This window comes from Typopeltis vanoorti, chromosome 5 (genome assembly GCF_054136105.1).
Source record: "Typopeltis vanoorti isolate ZY-2024b chromosome 5, IOZ_Tvanoo_1.0, whole genome shotgun sequence".
Classification (NCBI taxonomy): domain Eukaryota; kingdom Metazoa; phylum Arthropoda; class Arachnida; order Uropygi; family Thelyphonidae; genus Typopeltis; species Typopeltis vanoorti.
The window spans coordinates 86,489,995-86,510,843 of NC_143553.1; the positions used below are offsets into that span (position 1 = coordinate 86,489,995).

Here is a 20,849-nt window from a genome sequence, read left to right on the forward strand (position 1 = left end):
AGCTCATCCTTGCTCATTCTTACTAAAACGGGTGTGTACCTCAAGAAGGTGAGGATTGGACTTTAGATTAAAAGCCCAACTTTCATTCGGTAATCTGCATTCCTTGGAAGCTATACAGAAGTCTCTTCCCAATTATTTAGCTGTTACCCATAAGCGACTCATATATATATATATATATATATATATATATATATATACACACACACACACGAGGGTGGTCTGAAAAGGCCTAACATTGAAAAAAATGAATTTATAATTTCAAAATTATTTTTATTTTTTAATATAATCTCCCTTAAGATTTATCCCATCTTTTATCCGCACCATTATCCTGTCCCTGCAGTGGTTCTCAGTAAGATCTGTAAAATACCCCTACAGCTGCAATCACCTCTTGATTCAAAGACAAACACTGATCAGCAAGGAAGAGTTTTAGATTTGGGAACAGATAGAAGTCAGAGGGAACCAAATTTGGGGAATTGGGTGGATTTTCCAACAATTCATAGTGCAGATCCCTTAATTTTCCCATTTCCCATTTTCCAACACTTTTGTGGACAATCATCCTGATGAAAGATGATTGTTTTCTTCTGCAAACCAGGTCTTTTCTCACAAATTTTTTGTCTAGTCTGGTTAAAAGGTTAGAATAATATTCCCAAAACACCGATGCCATGACCTTTCCTGCTGATGAAACTTTGTCTTCTTTGGCACTGAACAACCAGCTTCTGTCCACTGTTTGGATTATGGTGTGTAATGGTGAATCTAAGTCTCATCCATAGTAATAAATTGACACACAAAATCAGTTTTATTCTTGTTAAAACGCTCCAAGCACTGTTCAGAGATTTTCATGCGAGAGTGCGTTTTTGATGTGCTGTGAGCAAGCGCTGCACCTATCTTATGCAAAGCTTTTTCATTCGCAATTCTTCATGGAAAATATATCCTACACATTCTTTTGAAATGTAGTCTCAGCAATTTCACGCACTTTGACTCGCCAGTCATCCAATACCATATTTTACACTTGATCAATGATTTCTGGTGTTGTTACACTTTTTGGACATTTGGACATCCTTCACATGGATCATCTTCAAGGCTGGTACGGCCATGTTTAAACTCAGCAGCAAATTTCTTAATTGTCGAAAATGAAGAGTGTCCATAAACTTTTATGAACTTCGAATGAATTTCTTTTGGCGTTAAACTTTCTTTTACAAAGAATTTTATAACTGCACGATACTCAATTTTATCCATTTCAGGGGATACAGACAACGCTTTTGCTTCAGACAGCTGTATAAAACAAACTACTTGATAGAATGACTTGCCATTGCACATGGATGCTTAAGACAGATGTACCAACTTAGAAAAAAAAAATCTTGCTGATAGTGTTGCCATCTGTGGTTGAGGCCGAGAACATTTCAGACCACCCTGATATATATATGGAATTATATTTTTAAAGAAATATTAATGAAATTAATGGTGTATCTAAGAGCACTAGTATTTGTAATACCAAAATCCACATATCCAATGCATATCCTACTTTTGGACATGTTTGTGCATTGTGGGAAAGCATCATTCCAGAAAGGGCTTTTTCTGGTATTCGGAAAACACTATCTGAAGATGCTGTTTTCCAAGCTACTCAGGTAATAGAGTTTGCTTTACTTTCCTATATATTCATTGAATTTAAGTTGATGTTGATGCAATTATTTACAGTTACTGTTTGTATTATTTTGTTATGACTGAACTGACTGTAGATTTTTTATCTTTATAAATCTGATTTTTAAATTTTTCTTTCCATTGTTCTTTGAGGCTTTTAGATATCATTCGATCACTTATGAAGAGTTACATTGTATGGCAAGAAGTCTTTGATAATAATGTTAAAGTAAGTGTTTATTTGTAGTAGACTGCTGACATTCATGAAACATCATTATTTGTAATTATTTTTCTAGTTTTTATATGAGTCTTGAACTCGATGATGCAAGTGTGGAGACTTACAGAACTTGCTGGGTAGCATTGTTTAGTTTTAAAAAAACCTAATTCTTGTCATGCCAAAAGTTAATGAAGATTTGCTGAACGATAGAAATATTAGACATCTGTAAAGAAAGTATGTTATTAGATATTCAGATGTAGTAGATAGTTTGTCTGATAATTTATGAATGAATATTTTTTATCTTTGTTTTTCAGTTTCTTCTAATAACTGAAATCTTCTTTTAAGTATTTAAATATAGAAAATGATATCTGTGTTATATTCATGGCAGAAGGGTAGTGCCAAAACAATGATAGTGATATCAAGAAAATATGAAGCTGTACAGGAGAAAAGATTTTTTTTTTTTTCTTTTTAAGGGAAGTGCTTGTATTAATAATCTAACCAATTTTTATAATTATATTTTGTTGAATGAAGGAAATGGATACATAGTGATAGTACTTGGCTTTGCATTTGTCACGGTGATCAAAGGTTTGATTGTGACAGATATTGAGTCCAATAAATAAATGAAAGAAGGATAAAGGACTATGGTTTAGGATATGCATGTACAGTCAAGTCTTACTGTAGGAAATATGTAGAGACCAGAGAAATAGTTTGTTAAATTTATTTTTAGCATAGCATCGCCTCTGGTGCTTAGGCTTTTTCAGTTTTTCATTATAGTGGTGTTTTCTATAATGAGAGTAAGGAGTATATTAACATATTAATCTATGTAAAAATTGGAATGGTTGATGCCATGGATTAGCCTGGAGATATATAACAGGTTAAAAATAATAAAAATAATAATGGAGTGCTATAAGCAGTGCATTTTTTTTTTTTTTTTGAGATGGTATGACATGCCAGCACTTTATTAACAGTGATAAACGAATACGATATTGTTTTATTCCAGCTAGCAAAGAATGCATACTGGCACCTATTGTTTTCCAAAAAAAAAAAAAGTGCTGGTTATAAGGGTTGCAGAATCAAAGAGAATGGAGTGTGATCTTTGGACTATGTTCTTAGCTTGTTGCTGTGTAATTTGTATATCAGCAGTATATATATACATATATACACACACACACACACTTATAACCAGCACGTTTTTTTTTTTTTTTTTTTTTTTTTTTGGAAAACAATAGGTGCCAGTATGCATTCTTTGCTAGCTGGAATAAAGATGTCGTTAGAGAGGAAGAAAGGAGCTTGCTGATGAGTTTCTTGAAAAGCTGAAGGGTTGTAATTGTTGTGGAAGACACAATATGGAAGCCTTTTCCAAGAAGAGAGGTATAAGAAATGAAGGAAGATGAGAAATAGGTATGATAAGTTTGGAGCTGAATTGTATATGGGTGTTGAACAGCAGCTGCTTGTATAAAATACTTGGCAAGAAATTATATTTGTGTTTTAATTCTTTACCCAAACATAAGCAAAGTTTGCATGTGAAGCTTCTTTATGATTAGTCTACTTGTGTATAGAGGCTGTTGACTTCACATAATGCAAAACACACTTCCTTTCAGATGTGTATATTGCTATGCATTATGAGAAGGGTCATTATCCAGATCACTTTCAACCTCTACTGAAGCTACACCATTGAGAACTAGACACAAGAATACACAAAGATTAAATTGATGTAAATTTGATATATTTCCCATATACAACTAATAAAATGGTGTGTCATCATGTTATAAAAATACTCTAGATCAGAGATAGTTGTAGATAAGTTTTTTTTTTTTGCTTGGTTAAACAGTATAATATACTTAACAAGAAATTATGTTCTTGTTATAATCAACTAGAATATAATTTCTTGTCAAGTGTATTGTACTGTCTAATAAAAAAAAAAAAAAACATTCTACAGTTGCTTGTACATGATCAGGAAAGTGAAAGAATGGTTGTAGTTGTCTGCCTTACTGTCTCTCTCTCTCCCCCTCTCCCTCCCTCCCTTCTTCCCCTGAAAAGCTTTGATTCATTGATAGCTTGGCCTCACTATCAGTTAATATTGAAGGATGGAAACTGGTTGACCACCTGTTTTCAAAAAGTTAGGACTAAAGTAGCACCACCTACTCCTTATGTGGAATGAAAGGCATTCAGGATTTTATTTATTTTATTTAAATTAATTTTTTTTTCATAATTCAGAAACCCTGTTCTAGAGACCAAGCATGAAATGTTATCAAGAAACTTCTAGCCTCCAGGCAGAAAGGCAGTCTCACACTGGCTATGAAATTCATCTCTCACCATAAAGTCATTATTATTATTATTATTAATAAGAGAGACTTCCAGGGAGTCAGTGACCCATCAAGGGAGGCCACACACTACATGCAACAGCTGTCATATTTATTCTTGAATTCATTCACACTGCTTGCACACACAACATCCAATGGCAATCCATTCCAATCATGCACTACTCTATGAGAGAAAAATCGAGATCTCACTCCATTCTTTGTGACATTCATTCTTGGCTTCCAAGGATGCTCTCTTGTCCTTTCCTCACCCTCCATAAAATGAAAAATTCCATCACCCGAAATCCTGTATGATCCTTTCAGAAATTTGTAAGTCTCAATCATATCACCCCTCTTTTACCTGTTTGCCAGTGTCTGTGGTCTACAATTCTCAGTCTATCTTCATAATCAGTATTCCATAATCCTGATATCATTTTTAACACTCTCCTTTGCACTCTGTACACTGTATCCGAATCACAATGGAAACCAGGAGACCAGACCTCAGTGCAATAGTCCAAGTGAGGTCTTATCAAGGCCTTATAAAGAGGCAAAATGATATCCTTATCTTTACATATCAAAGTTCCTTTCAGCATTGCAATTATCTTTTGAGTTTTATTTGCAGTCTGCTACATGGCCCCTGAACTTCATCTTCCTATCTACCTAACACTTCAAGATCCCTAGCCTGATCAGTTTCTTTTAACATAATCTCACTAATATAATATGACATTAACATCTAATCATGTCAAAGTGCATGACTTTACATTTACTGACATTGAAGTGAAATCCTTACCATGCTTACAATTCCAGCCTAGTAACATTTTAGATTACCCTACCTATCTTTGCATCATCAGCAAATAGCTGTATGACACCTGTCAAATTCTTCCCATTGTCATTAATGTACAGATTGAATAACAGTGGAACCGAGAACTGATCCTTCTGGTACACCACCGGTTGCCTTATATTTTGCAGACTCACATCCCTCGTATACCACTTTTTAATATCTATCAGTCAGCCATCCTCTTATCCATGCTAATATTTTATAATCCAAAACTCATATTCTCCAGTTTATGCAAGTCATCCATGCTGTATTCTGTCAAAAGCCTTAGCAAAATCCAAAAGTATCATGGTGTATCCATTCTCCCTTGTCTAGCTCAATGGTAACATTATTATAGAATGTGAGAAAGTTGCTAAAACATGACCTTTCCCTTAATACGCCAGTAAATTTGCAATGCTGTTTATTGCAAAGTAAGGATTCTCTGTCAACCCATTTCTGAATATGAACAATAACTAACTTTTCCAAAATCTTCACCATCACTCTAGAGATGCTGATTTGTTGATAGTTGGATACATCGGTATTTGCACCACCCTTGTGTAAATGGAGTTCCAAGTTCCATACATTCTTTCCCCTTCTGTGGAATCTTCCCTGTTCTGAGACTCAGATTATATAGCCTGGTCAGAGGAATAGCCAGTTCTGGTATATGCATTATTGAGTTTCTTCATCCAGTTGTAGCAGTGAGCTCAATGATGCATATATCAGATTGATAGCTTTAGCAAAATGGACACTCATTAGTTGAACAACTCCTTCTGCATCTGTCACCCTTATACCATCTGCATTCAGTAGAGTTATTCTTTAATATTCATTCTTTCTTTTACTTGCAGTATAAGGATAGAAATCTTTTGGGTGTCTTTAGGTTGCAAAGCCAGTTTCTTTTAATACTCAGGCTTAGCCTTGCATACAACAGTTGTGACTATTCTGGCCTGCTACTCATAATTTTCATAACAAACATCATCCTCATGTACATGATATTCCTTCCACATGATCCTTTTCTTATGAATCTCTTGCTTAATAAGATTACCCATCCATTTGACTCCCACCCTATTTATTCTTAGAACTTTTGGGACACATTCTGATATTGCATCATTTAAGTATTTTTTTAAATGCTTCTCATTATGCACTGTCAATATTGTCCCATCCAGTAACCGATACCATTGTGCTAACCCAGTACTGTATACTCCTTAGTCAGTCATAATTTCCTGTTTTGTAGTTCATGTTCTATTCTGTCTCTATGTGGAGACATGGAGGCAGAATAGTTATGCATTTAGCTAAAATACTCTCTGACACTATAATCAAATCTAACACACTTTGACCTTGAGTTCATTCTGTCACATGCTGGTTGAGGAAGTTGTCTCACAACTCAGTAAATTCAGTTTCATACTTCTCATGAGATTTTACTACTACTGAACCAATGTTTGAATAATTAAAGTTCTCCATTATGATCACTCTTTTTATGCCCATTGTCTTTGTTTAGTTATGCATTTCTTTGTCACTAGACCAGTCCACCAAATGTATAACAACACCCACTGTGTATTTCATCTTTTCATTCCACCTCACTGCCACATGAAAAACTGTTACTAGTACTGCATCATAGGTCTCAATGCTAACTGGATTCAAGTTATCTGATATCATTAGCAGTATGCGTCGTCTCCTCTCCTATCGTATCTATCCTATTCTTCTCGCCCGTCCTAGGACGGGTTGAGTCCCCTAATAATGAAGGGTTACTGGCATATTAATGCATGTGGTTTGCCACTCTTCTGCTGCATGCCTTAAGGGATGCAGCAGAAGAGTTGACTGTAATTCATGAATGTAATCCGTGTGTGTTCATGGGCCAGTTTGCCTGCTTGCAGGATGAAAAACCCCAGATAAACTGGGGGGGGGGGGGGGGGAGAACCCTGCTGTCCACCCCCAAGACTGGCTAACTTGGCTATGGCTGAGGAAGATCCTTAAGCTCCTCATGTTGTTGACGGGAATCGAACCTAGGACACTCCTTCCCCCATGCACATGGTTGCGAAGTGCATAATCACTAGGCTAATTGCGTGGACCTATCCTATCTATTCTTCCTAAAAATACTGAACCTTTTATGCTCAAGACCAGTTAGTATATCTGATTCTGATAGCTAGGTCTCACTTATTCCTACAATCTTAGTTCCCAACATATTGACCAATGCCACAAACTTTACCCCTTTGTTTCTGATACTCTTAGCATTTGTGTACAGACATAATAAGCTACATGCAAATCTCTGTTCTTGGATCTGAACCAGAAGAACACAAAATCAAAATTGTTCACTCCGTATAACAATTTCCACGATAATGCCCATTCCCATCATTAACATTGTTGCTCTTACACACAGATTCTCACTTCCTCCCATTATAATTTAGTTTCCCTGACTCTCTGTGTTAGGTTTCATAGCAACTATTAGTTTTTCAATACTCATGTGTTAATGCTTAAGTGCTGAGAAAAACTCATGATAAAAGTTTAATGGAGTGAAATAGAACTAGGAAGCGATAAAAAAAAAAAAAAAAAAAAAAAAAAAACTGTATTTAATGCTTCCAGTATTTCATCTCAGTTACAGAGACATCATCAGGGAGTACAAAATGAGACGTAATGCACCACCTAGAGTCCCAACTAGGTGGGGCATTTCTATGGACCCCTGTTGGCAGCTAGGATGTAAACTGGGATCTCAAAGTATTAGTGTTTCCCATATTTTGGGAAGTTTTATGCAACCATATTTATTTAAATTAGGCTGATTTTTAAGAGCAGCAGCAGATTCTAAAAACAGTCTTTCTCTTCTAAATTTACTGTGTTGGATCATGATGGTATTTTTCCAACTGATTCTGTGACCTGTATACAAAGCATGTTCTGCAAGGCCAGATTGACCATAGTCGTGACTAGAGATATATTTTTTATGTTTTATCTTCCTGTCTGTCCATAGTAGGCTAACTTGCAGGAACAAGGAACTCTATAGAGCTCCTGCAAGTTGATTTGGAGCAAGAAGTGCAGCATTTCCATTGGATGTTGTGCATGCCACATCAATATGGGCCTCACAGACTTTGAACTTGCATGAAGGCAAAAGGGGAACATTTCAAACATTGAGTGCTGTTATATGTATGTTATACATGTGGTTTGTATGTGCTGAAATTCGTAAACTGATAGATTAAAGGTTTGTGCATGTTCAAGTTGTAACAGTATTTATGGCTAGACTAGGTATATAATATCCTAAAGTGCTGTTACCAAAATATACTTAGGGTTTTCTGTTAGGAGAAAAATATAGATCCTGTAATCATTGTAGGAGCTGTTGACACTGAAGAAAAGACCCTTGATATTAGGAACAGACTAGGAAACCACATATTACTAAGTTAGAGGATTTTTGCTTGGTTGAGAACAATTGTTGACAAGTGAGAATCCATGGGGAGAGAGAGAGCTAGAGGAGTAGTGTGGGAAGGAAGAATAATGGACTGTAGATGAAGGTTTATTAAATTCTTGGAATTTTCATTCTGCTGTTGTTAGAATGTCAGCAATGTTAGAGTGATATTTGATGTGCCTTCTTGAACTTTCTTTCATATATGAGCATCCTTCAGTTTTGATCTTATGATATATTTTCAAGTTATAGTTGGGAAAGGCCAGACTTTCCATAGTATAATTCTAATGTACAGGAAGCAGCTTATTTCTGTTATGTAGGCTCCAAGAAATATATTGAAAACCACCTTATATTTGAGAAATATAAGGTGGATTTTTAGTTGATAAGGTAGTTCATGTTTGGTTCTTATTGCTAGTGAATTCGCATGCAGCACAGCACATCAACATTTGTTCACCCCCCATCATATATTAACAAACAGGTTTTGTCAACACCCTAACTAAAACAATCTAAACCATTTACTCTAGTGAGTAGACTCTGGCAAAAACACTGCCAGTCACACACACACAAAAAAAATACATTTATTGATAGTTACAAGATAAAAATTATTGATAAAATTGTAAATAAAGATGCCAATAATAACAACTATAATTTTAGGAAAGCAGTAGGTATGCCATATACAAAAGATGAACATTCCTGCAGAGAGGTATATTTTGTATATGAAATACCTATTGGGTGCTTCAGGAACCTTCAAAATTACAACATTAAAACCACTTACACACCATTTTCAAAATTAAAAAAGGGGCTTTGGTTTCTATACAGATTAACAAATAATTATATTCTTAATTTTATCCGATACTCAAGTGTAAACATAAGTGTGAAGTAGCTTCATAACAATCATATCGAGGTTGTTGATATCACATCAATTGCCTTCGTATCCCATAATGTTTTTACATTATGGGAAAGGTCACTACCCAGACTAGGTTCAACTTTTATTGAAGTCTCATCAGTGGAAGCCAGACCCAAGAAGATCCAAAGGTGAAATAACTATAAGTGTCATTTATTTCATTATACAAGTAGAAGAAAGGTGTATCATTTATTATTAAATACTTTGGATGATAGTTATGGAAAGTTTTTCCACTTGATTACAATGTACATTATACCTGACAAGAAATTATATTCTAGTTTTAATCCAATGCTTCAGTACAGTCATACCCTGAAGTTACACGGTAGGTGGGACCAACGAAAAGTGCGTAAGTCGAATTCACGTAACTCGGGTATAATTTTGCATACAAACATACAAAATATTAGTTAATTGGGACCAAATGTTTACAAAAACATATATATTTTTTAAGAAATATAATCATAATTGTAGTTTTTCGTACATAAAAAAAACAAAGTTATTTCAATGTCAATGGTTTCATAAAATCTAATAGATTCGTATGACAGCATAAAGTCTTTTTCTTGTCACGCAAAATTTCTTCATAACAAGCTAATGATTTTTTTTTATTCCTAACCTTGTGGCTACAATTCGTTCCTCGTTAGAATCTATGTCCTCCAAAATCCGTAAACCTTTCTTTTATGATTGTTCTTACTGTGGATTCCTGTAGATCAAACTTCTTTGCTAGCTCACAAATTTTCATTCCTCCTTCAAAATCCATAATAATGTTCAGTTTTGTTTCCAGAATCAATGTTTTTCTTTTCTTGCTAGCTGTAGAAGAATCGGACTTGCTTCCTTTGGACGACATTATTATTTTTTATGTGATAAAATTTTTACCAAGAACATAACATTAAACATTCGCAAGGTTTGTAGACTATAAGAATCGTGTATGAATGGAGACTGCGCTAAACGTCAGTGCTTGTTCACAGCATGTGTGACACTGGCGAATGGTGCTGGAAAGATACGACTAGTAGTGAGGCGTGAAGTGGGACGGGAATACGTACATATATGAAACCATAACTCCAGATTCGCGTAAATCGGGGTATGCCTGTATTGGATTAAAACTAGAATATAATTTCGCGTAATGATGATGATGCAAAAGAAGAATATAATTTCTTGTTAAGCATAATCTAGAGTATGACCAATTGGAAAAACTTTCCATAACTATCTCTCATCAAGGGTATTTAATAATAAGATGAACACCACTTTTTTCTACATGTACGAAGGTTGTTCGATAAGTACATGCAAAAATGAAGAAAACAATTTTTATGGGACAAACATTTTTTATTTTTCAACATAGTTTCCTTTTAAGTTTATACGCTTAGTCCAACAATGTTCGAGTTTTTTGATCCCATCCATATAATGTGATTCATGCAACTCTTCAAAATAGGCAGTTGTTTTGGCAATCAACTCATCGTTTGATGAAAATCTCTTTCCTCCCAGCCATTTTTTCATGTCTGAAAACAGATATTAGTCCGAGGGAGCCAAATCTGGCAAGTAAGGGGGATGCAAAAGGACTTCATAGCGTAAATGGAACAGTTTTGAAGTCACAATTGCAGAAGAGCGAGCGAGTGCATTGTCGTGGTGAAAAAGAATCTTCTTTTCACCAAGTGTGGTCGTTTTTCCTTTATTTCATTATTTAAACGATCCAGCAAAGATGCATAATATACTCCGATAATTATTTTACCCTTTTCCAAGAAGTCTGTGAAGATTAGGCCACAAGCGTCCCAGAAGACAGTGACCATAACCTTTCCTGCTGAAGGAACGGTTTTCGCTTTCTTTGGTGCAGATTCCCCGCTTGTAACCCATTGTTTTGACTGTTCCTTAGTCTCAGGCTGGTAGTGATGAATCCATGTTTCGTCCACTGTTATAAAACTGATGCAAGCTGTTCTTGCAACAGTTCACACGTTGACACTTTTGATCCAGTGTGAGCAAACGCTGCACCCATCTTGGGATAGTTTTCTCATGTGTAAATGTTCATGTAAAATATTATGTATGTGGTCATTTGAGATGCCCACAGCCTTAGCAATTTCACACACCTTCACTCTTCTATCATCCATCACCATATCATGGATTATTTCAATAATTTCTGGAGTAGTGACCTCAAGGGAGTTGTTCTGAATGTTCTGGACAACCTCAACAGGTTGTCCAGAACATTCAGCATCACTTGTGCTCATATGGCCACTTTGAAAGTTACTAAACCACTTATAAACTGTTCTAATTGAAAATGCAGACTCACCATAATGTTTATCAAGCTTAGCTTTGGTTTCCTGAGCCGTTTTGCCTCTCAAAAAGTAATGTTTAATCACCACACGAACTTCTTTCTCATCCATTTTTCACAAATCATAGTACTTGATCGATTCAAATGAATGCCAAACACATAGTAATAGCTCTATCTGACTGAAACTTAGTGTATGATCCTCCAAAAGTTGCCAGCAACTAAAAATAACCTCGATACGTACTGGTAGTGCCATCTCTTAGACTTTGCATGGACTTATCGAACAACCCTCATATATGGAAAAGATATGATATCTGTGTTTATTTAACCTTGGTACGCAAGGTTTATTTAACAGGAACGCAAGTTGAACAGGGAAACGGAGTGGCCAGGGAGACAGAGTATAAGGAGAGTATAAGAGTTCTGAACGCAGTGCAGTAATGAATGCATGTATGGGAATGGCCAGCATAGGAATGGAATGGCCTAGAATACATCTGGTCTGGGAGGGGGGGGGGTATGAGGCAAGCAGACAACATTAGCAAGTGAGGAGTCACAGATGAGAGACAGCATGGGTAGGACTGGTTATAGACCAAGAAATGAATTATTATGCTTATTTACAAATGCCAGGAATATCAGAAATAAGGGAGATGAAATTATTGCATTGAGTTTATTGCCAGAAAATAGTTGGAATAAGTGAAACATGGTTGGATGAGAATGATATCTTGATAGAAATTGAAATGGAAAGATATGATGTTTTTCATGAGGATAGGAAATACAAGAAAAGGGGTGGGGGTTGCTGCTGATCAGCCAGGCAGTTATGTCTACACAAGGTTAAGATGAAAAAGTGGCAGTGTTTTGAAACAGTAGTACAGTAAGGTAAAGGTTGATAAAATGAGATATTTGGTTGAGTGTTGCTACAAGCCAGCGAATGTGGGGAGTAGAGACAAAGAAATGTATAGGCAGTGGTATGTTGGTAAATTTTTAACAACCGGCTCACTTTATGAAAAATTTGATTCTTTACAAAGTTCTATTGTATCTTCAGATGTCTTTGTTTTTGCTTCTTCAAATTTTGTCCTTTTAATGTTTAAGAAGTTTCGTTCTATTTCATTTTTTCAACTAACGGCTATCTGCTTTTTTGACCGCAAAACTCTAACCCAGATTAAAATTATTTTAATTATTAAAAAAAAAAAAGAAAAAACCGAAATAAAAACATATATTAAAGAAAATTTTCCTATATTACCTACAACTTACCTATTATCAAATGAAATCCAGAACAAAAAAAATGCAACACTAATATTACCACTCATAGTCGATCAAATGACCAGAGACTGTAGCCGTCGCAACGAATTTTTGTATTTATCGATAGTGCAACAATGTTGCATTTCCAAGAACTTAATGTTGCAAGTTCTTGGAAATTCGCTGAAAAATAAGGCATTATTGTTTATTCAAATACCCAGTCCGGGAGTTTGATAACGTGTTTGTGTTTTAATGAATACAGACATTGTTTAGTAAATAAAATCGTTTCCAAATTCCCGTTCGTAAATGAAGTTTGTGTTTTGTGAATTCTCCTTTATGCATTTATTTTTGATAATAATAATATATGTAAGTGTTTATTATACAATTTCAAAATATTTATGAGAAAAAGTATATACCACCATTCATCATCTATCCTTTCATAAAGAATTTTAATAACCAGCTTGCCTGACTTAAAAACATTAACAACTGGCTCGCTAAATTTGAAAAATTTTAACAACCAGCTCACACGAGCCGGTCCCAACACACCACTGTGTATAGGCAACTTGACTTAGTGAGCAAGCAAAGGAATGATTTCAGTCATGACATTATTGATGGGAACAAAGAGATAGTGTCAAGGAATAAGGAGAATGAAGTATTCAGTGGGCAGTTTATTAATACTATTACTATTATTATGGGCAACTCCAGGGAGTCATTAGACTCATCGAGGGAGGCCCCAAATCATATTCATCACAACTATTCAACATTCATACAGTATCTATCATACCTCGCCTTAAACTCATTCACTGTCACAGCATCCACCACATACTCAGGGAGCTAATTCCACTCATTCACTACTCTAAAAGTAAAGAACCCAGCTCTAACACCTTTACTAACCACACTTTTGCCCAGTTTCCATGGATGTCCCCTAGTCCTCTCACAACCAGCCCTGTTCTCAAAAATATCTTCTGAATTAATTTTATAGAAACCCTTCAGTAATTTGAATGTCTCAATCATATCTCCCATCCTCTGCCTATCAACCAATTTTTGCAACCCACAAATCCTCAACCTTTTCTCATAAGGTTCATTCCACAGACCTGCTATCATTTGGTCACTCACCTCTGGATCCTCTCCACCTCCTCCCCATCAAGAAGCTAGGTGACCAAATCTGGGCACAGTAGTCGAGATTGGGTCTTATCACGGCTCGATACAGAGGAACAATAACCTGCTTGTCTCTGCTTGTCAATGTATTCTTCAGCAACCAAGTGATTTGATGAGCTGATTTGGCCACTTTTGCAATGTGTCCCCTAAATTTCAATGCCTTATCCACCAACACTCCTAAATTTCGTGCCTCATCAATTTCCTGGAGCACAGTCCCACCAATGCAGTAAACTGCCGCCAATCTTTTCACCCCAAAATGCATAACCTTACATTTTGCCACATTAAATTGACATCCATTCTCCTTAGCCCAGACCTCCAATCTATCCAAATCATCCTGCAAAATTTTGACGTCATCTGCATTCACTATTGCCCTACCCAACTTCGCATCATCCGCAAACAAATGAACTGTTCCTCTCAGATCCTTTCCTATATCATTAATGAACAAATTAAACAGCAGTGGTCCAAGAACAGATCCTTGTGGCACACCACTAGTCACAGGCCGTCTTGTGGACTCTACTCCTGAGTAAACCACTCTCTGATATCTCTCCATCAACCACCTTCCTATCCATCTCACCAACCCTATGTCCATCCCCATATGCTGCAATTTACTGATTAGAATTCCATGTGGTATCCTGTCAAAGGCCTTAGCAAGGTCCAGTAGAATCACTGTAAACCCATTACCCTTATCCAGTTCAGCCGTCACTGTGTTATAATACGTGAGCAAGTTACCAAGGCATGACCTACCCTTCACAAAACCATGCTGTCCCCGATACAGTATCCCATTTTCTTCTATCCAATCTTGTATTTTCCTCTTGACTATTTTCTCTAAGACCTTGATAATGATTCCTGTTATGCTGATTGGCCAGTAATTTTCAACAGCAGCCTTGGAACCACCTTTGTGCAGCGGAAGTATTTTCCCCTCTTTCCACCCCCTTGGGACTGACCCAGACCCGAGGCTCAAATTAAACAAAATGGTCAAGGGCACTGACAATTCTTTAGCCGCTTCACGTACGACATGAGCTGGTATACCATCCAATCCCACAGATGTATTGACATTGAGGTTCTGTAATAGACTAGTTACCTCTACTTCATTCATCACAATTCCAGTATAAGCTGTTGGTTCTTCCATTATTGCAAAGTCACCACCTGGCAGATATACTCTTGCAAACTGCTCGCTCAGTAATTCCACAATATCGACTGATTCAGTTACCTCCCTACCCTCAGCATTTTTTAAGATCATTCTACCATGAGCATTTTTCCTTTTACTTGCAACATATTGAAAAAACTGTTTGGGATTCTCTTTAGCCTGCATGGCCAATTTCCTTTCGTAATCTGCTTTTGCTTTTCTTACCACCCTTGTTACCATCCTGGCCTGAGCTTTATACTGTTCCTGTGCCTGATGGTCACCTTTCTCCTTAAATTCCCTCCACAATTGTTTCTTTTTTTGCAGCTCAAGCTTAATAGTGTTATTCATCCATTTAACCCCTACTTGATTTATTATTCGGACTCTTGGTATACAGTCAACCATTGCCTCCTACAAACAGTTCTTAACCACCTCCCATGCACTATCAACATCCAGCCCTTGCAGTTTTACATGCCATGGCACTGAGCCAAGCACACACCTAAGCTTGTCATACTTACCAGCCTGGTAATTCCACACGTACCCTGTCTTAATTGTAAATTCCACTCCTTTAGCCACCTCCCAAGTCATGACATTATGGTCACTCTCACCAATTGGTGGCAACATGGTCATGTTCATTACAGCCACATTCTCAGTTGCAATTACAAGGTCCAGCACTCTCTGCCCCCTGGTATTTTCCACTACATGTTGCCGTAGATAGTTGTCCCTTAATAACCGCATAAAATCCAATTCCTTCCTCCCGTGTGCCCTCTCCTCTTTCCAGTCAATGTTACCATAATTGCAATCACCCATAATAATTACCCTCCTTCCACTCATTTCTTCTATTTGCCATACTATCCCCACCATCTATTCCATCACCTGGTCTATAGCAGCACCCAATTGTATATTTTGTTCTGCTAGATTCTATCTCACACCAAACAGCCTCAAATGTGCTCTTTTCTCTATCCTGCAGTTCAACTTCTATACTCCTTGGCTGCAGCTCATCAGCTATCATCAATAACACTCCTCCCCCCTTTTTATTCACCCTGTCACTCCTGAACACGCTATACCCGTCGCATTCAATCCCACTAGCATTTTCATCTTCTGTCAGCCATGTTTCACTAATACCAACAACCTGTGGCCTGGAAGTGCCGACCATGGCCAAAAACTCTTCCTTCTTGTTCCTAATACTCCTGGCATTAGTGTGCATGAATTGCAGAAGCCCATTTGTCCTATCCCTACTTTGATGCCTTATACTAATATCCCATTCTAATTTGTTGTCCTTCGTACTCGCTCGGGCATAATATACTCATTCATACACTCAACTGCCTCCCTAAAGTCTGCATATCTACTCCCCCCCCCCCTTAATAAATCTAGTTTCCCTGAATCTGTACATCCACTTCCACATCATTCATCAACACTTTTTCAAGTCTCCGCACACCAACTCCATTCAAATGTAACCCATCCATCTTATATAAGTCCTTTCGCCCATCAAACTCATTCCACACATCCACAAATTCCACACCACTCTCCATGCATAACCCTCGCATAAAGTCATTGGCAATTATGGCCCTCCTTCTAAACACTTCGCTGTCATACCGCGGTAAGATACTCACCATCCTAACTCTCTCACTCTTCTCTTTTGCTACCTCAAATAATTCCCTCACATCCTCTATCATTTCCATTTTGTCCTCTTTCAAATCATTTGTTCCTGCCCAGATTATCATCTCTTTCACCCTCTGTTTTTGCAGTCGAATAGATTTGCTGATGTCCTTTATGTCCGCACCCAGCGGGTACGACTTCGTTAAACTCTCAACTATTACACCTCTTAATAGCGATTCCCCCATACAGAACTCGCTCCTTCATTTTATTGACGTTTACGAACATTCTATTATTTGCCGTCACAGACTTTCGCGGTTATTTGTTGGTACGTTCAGCACACATTTTTCCATAAGCTCCAGTTGCCTTTTAGCTCTGTGTATCGCACCATTCAAACGGGCAATTTCACTACTCGCATTTATCTCACCATTTTCATTATCAATCAAATCATCCATTCGTTCTGTATTTCTTCCCTCATTTACACTTTCAACGAAGCTCTCACACCTATCTGGCACTACCACGCAATTCTCTAGCACACCGCCATTTTCTACATTCTGACTATCATTAATGATATCACTCTCGCCACACGAAACACGCTTGAAATCCTCATTCTCTTTACACTTTCTGCACATATTAACTCCACTATCACTTTCTAACCAGACTCCCACCGCTCTTCGCAAGGCATACATCTCACAGACAGCACATTGCATAAATTTGTTTACATCAAAACTCTTAAACAAACATGGCGACCTGGCCGCCATTTTTTTTTTATCGGTGCCATATGTACGCTATCTTATCTTAAAATTAATAATTAAAATAACAGAAAACACGCAAAAATTGCACAGACACACCAAGAAACAAAAAGCAAACAATACTACTTAAAATTCTAGTAAAATTTCTAATGTTAACACAAAATACTACTAATCTTTTCAGGAGCTCTCGACAAGCCGTCGATCTAATCAGTGCGACACCACGATGCTTCCCATCTTATCAATGTGTTTCATTCTTGTGAAGGCAACATCATTAGAAGCTGGAGTGTAGAGGGCATGGTGGAGGAGGGACTGATGGTGAATGAGCAGGAGGTATATGAGGAATTAAGTAAACTTGATAGTAATAGGCAGTAGGACTTGACAATATATACCAGATATTCAAAAGGAATGCTCTAGAGAATTAATAGCACTCTTGGCACATACCTGTTTAACTTGAGACTTGCAACAGGGCAAGTCCCAAAGGAGTGGAAAGTATGTGCTGGTTAAGGAGAGATAATGCTTTAGCAATCTCCTTACGTATTACAACAAAATGGCAAATTCACTGGCTAAAGGAGTGCATGCACAGGGTATACTTGGAGTTTTCAAAGACCTTGGATAGACTGCCACATGACAAGCTGGTAGCTAAATTGAAACAGATGGGACTCAACAGACTACTAGAGTTGGATAGCTAATCAGCTATCCAACTCTAATCAGATAGATATCAGCATATTGTGTATGGAGGAATGGTATCCCAAAAGAGGAAGATCACTAGTGGAGTTCCACTGGAATCTGTTTTGGGATCATTATTATTTAACTTCTGCTTTGATAACATTGGGGCTTGATTAACTGGAGATATGCAGCTGTTTGCCAATGATGCAAAGTTAGGAAGAACTATGAGAAGTAGAGTAGATGTTGTAGACTTTGCAGGAAGATCTCACTAGACTGTCAGTGAGCAAGTGAGTGGAGCTGTCAGATTGATGTTGCAAAGTCTCAAAATTTGGAGCAAAGTTGGAATGCAGAGTACTGAAGTTTTTTAAAACTTTTTTATTATTTGTAAAAAGTTTCATTTATTATTTATTTATTAAATCCTTGTTGCACCACTATGAATAGTTTTAAATTATTAAATCCTGATCCAAAGACCAAAATCTTGAGAATAGGCAGGAGCATAGAAAACTTCAGCTACTTTCTGAATAGAGATCCTATAGAACATGTAAAATATTTCAGCTGTTAGGCAAAGTTTTTAGTGAAGATGGCAGACTAAATCTGGAAATAAACAACAGAATAAGCAAAGCTGGTATGGTGTGTATCCAGTTGAATAAATTTATATGGAATAAGAGAGAAATTAGCCAAAACACCAAACTAGTAGTATACAAGACAGTGTTCAAATCCATTTTAAGTTATGGAAAGACTTGAACAAAGACTAGAGATCACAGATATGATGGTTTTGAGTAAAATTAGCAGAGTGAACTGATGGCATCAATGGAAGAATCACATCAAAAATGAAGATATTAGAAAGGAATTTGATATTATTAGCATTCAAGAATGTGTCAGCAAAGCTAATCTAAGGTGGTATGGTCACTTAAATAAAATGCATACAGAAAGGTTAGCAAAATAGGTGTTTGATGCCAAGATGGTAGGAAAGAGACCCAGAGAAAGACCAAGGTGTAGGTGGATTGATTCAGTCAGAAATGCCTTAGAAGCAGGAAATGTTAGATATGACAATATTGGAGTGCTCACGAGTAATGGATTGATTTGGAAGAAAATTGTCAATAGGAGATTAATAATAATGTAAACTTAATCATGCAGTGCTGTCATAGTAACCTGAACACCTCTTGGGGGTACATATTAGGAAATCAATGATAATGAAATCCTGATCATTGATTTCACCTTTTGTAAAAATAGGCCACGAGTGGTATCAGATTTCTATACTGAAATCTAAGCACACAAGTAAGATCCCATATATATGTAATTTTGCTATGATAATTCTCTCTTATTCTCAAAATTTAATTCAATAATAATTAAGTAAATTGAGTCTTCTCATTTCAATATACAAAAATGAAAAACAGTTTAATAATATTAAGATGCATTTTTAAAATATATGTACAATATTCTGAACTGTACTTTAACAACAGAAATTTGTCTTAAAATCTAAAAAGACAAGCAAATCACATCTTATCTGGTTTTGGACCCAAAAATATACCAGTTAAAAAGAATATTATGCCTCTTAACTGCATCTAGACCTTTCTTGAAAACCACTTTATCTTAGAAATGACTGTAGATTTCCTATTCTTAGCAATATGAAAAATTTGAAAAGTTCAGAATTGACAATAAAAGCTTCAAATTCGAACACTGTCTAGCATTCCTATTTTAATTCCTTCTAGAAAAATCCCACAAAAATGTTTCTTCTTTTTACTTTTATCTTCAAGATTCACAATTTTTTCTCTCATTCTGTATGAAGAATTCCCAAGGAAAAATGATCGAACACTTAAAAATCAACTTGCTATACCCTCCAAAGCAGCCATTAAATCATTATTGCACTAATGAAACCTTTAATATCCAATAAACATTTCTTTTCCTATATGACAAACTTCATTTATCCAGTTCTGAAGTTCCTATAAAATTTTTCCACAACTGTTATTCCACTTCCTTTTGTAACATAACAGCTAAATAGCTTTCAAAACATCCTTCTTTCTGAAAGACTGCTACCAACAGAACTTTTTTTCTCACTTATTCCAAAAACTCTTCCACATCACTATATATCTGTATCTCTCTCTCTCTCTCACACAACTCTCTCCAGCTGTTTACCAGTTACTGTGTTCTTTTCACTCTCTCACACACACAGTACTTCCAGTTCTGCTTCAGTTGTGAAGTAAGTGAAACTACTGCTATTACATATTATCTTCATGGTGCTTTGCTTGAAAGTGATAAAAACTCATATTTTCAGTCAACTAAGTAAGTGATTTCAACTTATATATTTTAAACATAGCTAAATATTAAACTATGTAACACGAATTTTGGGCAGACCAACAAGCAAATCTTCTACATTCACTTCATAAAATGCTAATTCTGCACATAAACAATATGTAAACAATGCACAACTATATATATACATAAAAAAACAAGCAATTAGCCATGCAGTTCTCACAAGATAAATGCATTATCAACCAAAAATGATAATTTGAAACAGAATATTTGAGTTTACACAAAAAATTCTGTAGAACATCGAATAGTCCATCCTAATACTAATGGTCTACAATGGTCCATCCATCCTAGGAATAAAATAACATAAAATTATTTATTAGTTACAAAACCTACAAGTTTTGTTATGATTGGAACATGGTCTTAAAGAATAACTACTGATTGTGGATCTATACTGATGTTTCATCATCATTTATGTCCTCAAGATTAAAGTCTTCCATTAAAATTTGATTCAAAGTCTACAAAAGAATTAGATAGTGATATGTCTGAACTAACAGCAGTCTTAATC

At 36.3% G+C, this 20,849-nt stretch overlaps 1 protein-coding gene across 1 annotated transcript in view; it reads left to right on the top strand.

Moving 5' to 3' along the window:
* The window catches only part of LOC150106614 (beta-hexosaminidase subunit alpha-like), a 261,896-nt gene that overhangs the window by 203,666 nt on the left and 37,381 nt on the right, over nucleotides 1–20,849 (top strand). The window contains exon 11 of the mRNA XM_090393228.1: nucleotides 1,792–1,864. Coding sequence (XP_090249354.1) covers nucleotides 1,792–1,864 — 73 coding nt within the window. The remainder of the gene's footprint in view (nucleotides 1–1,791; nucleotides 1,865–20,849) is intronic.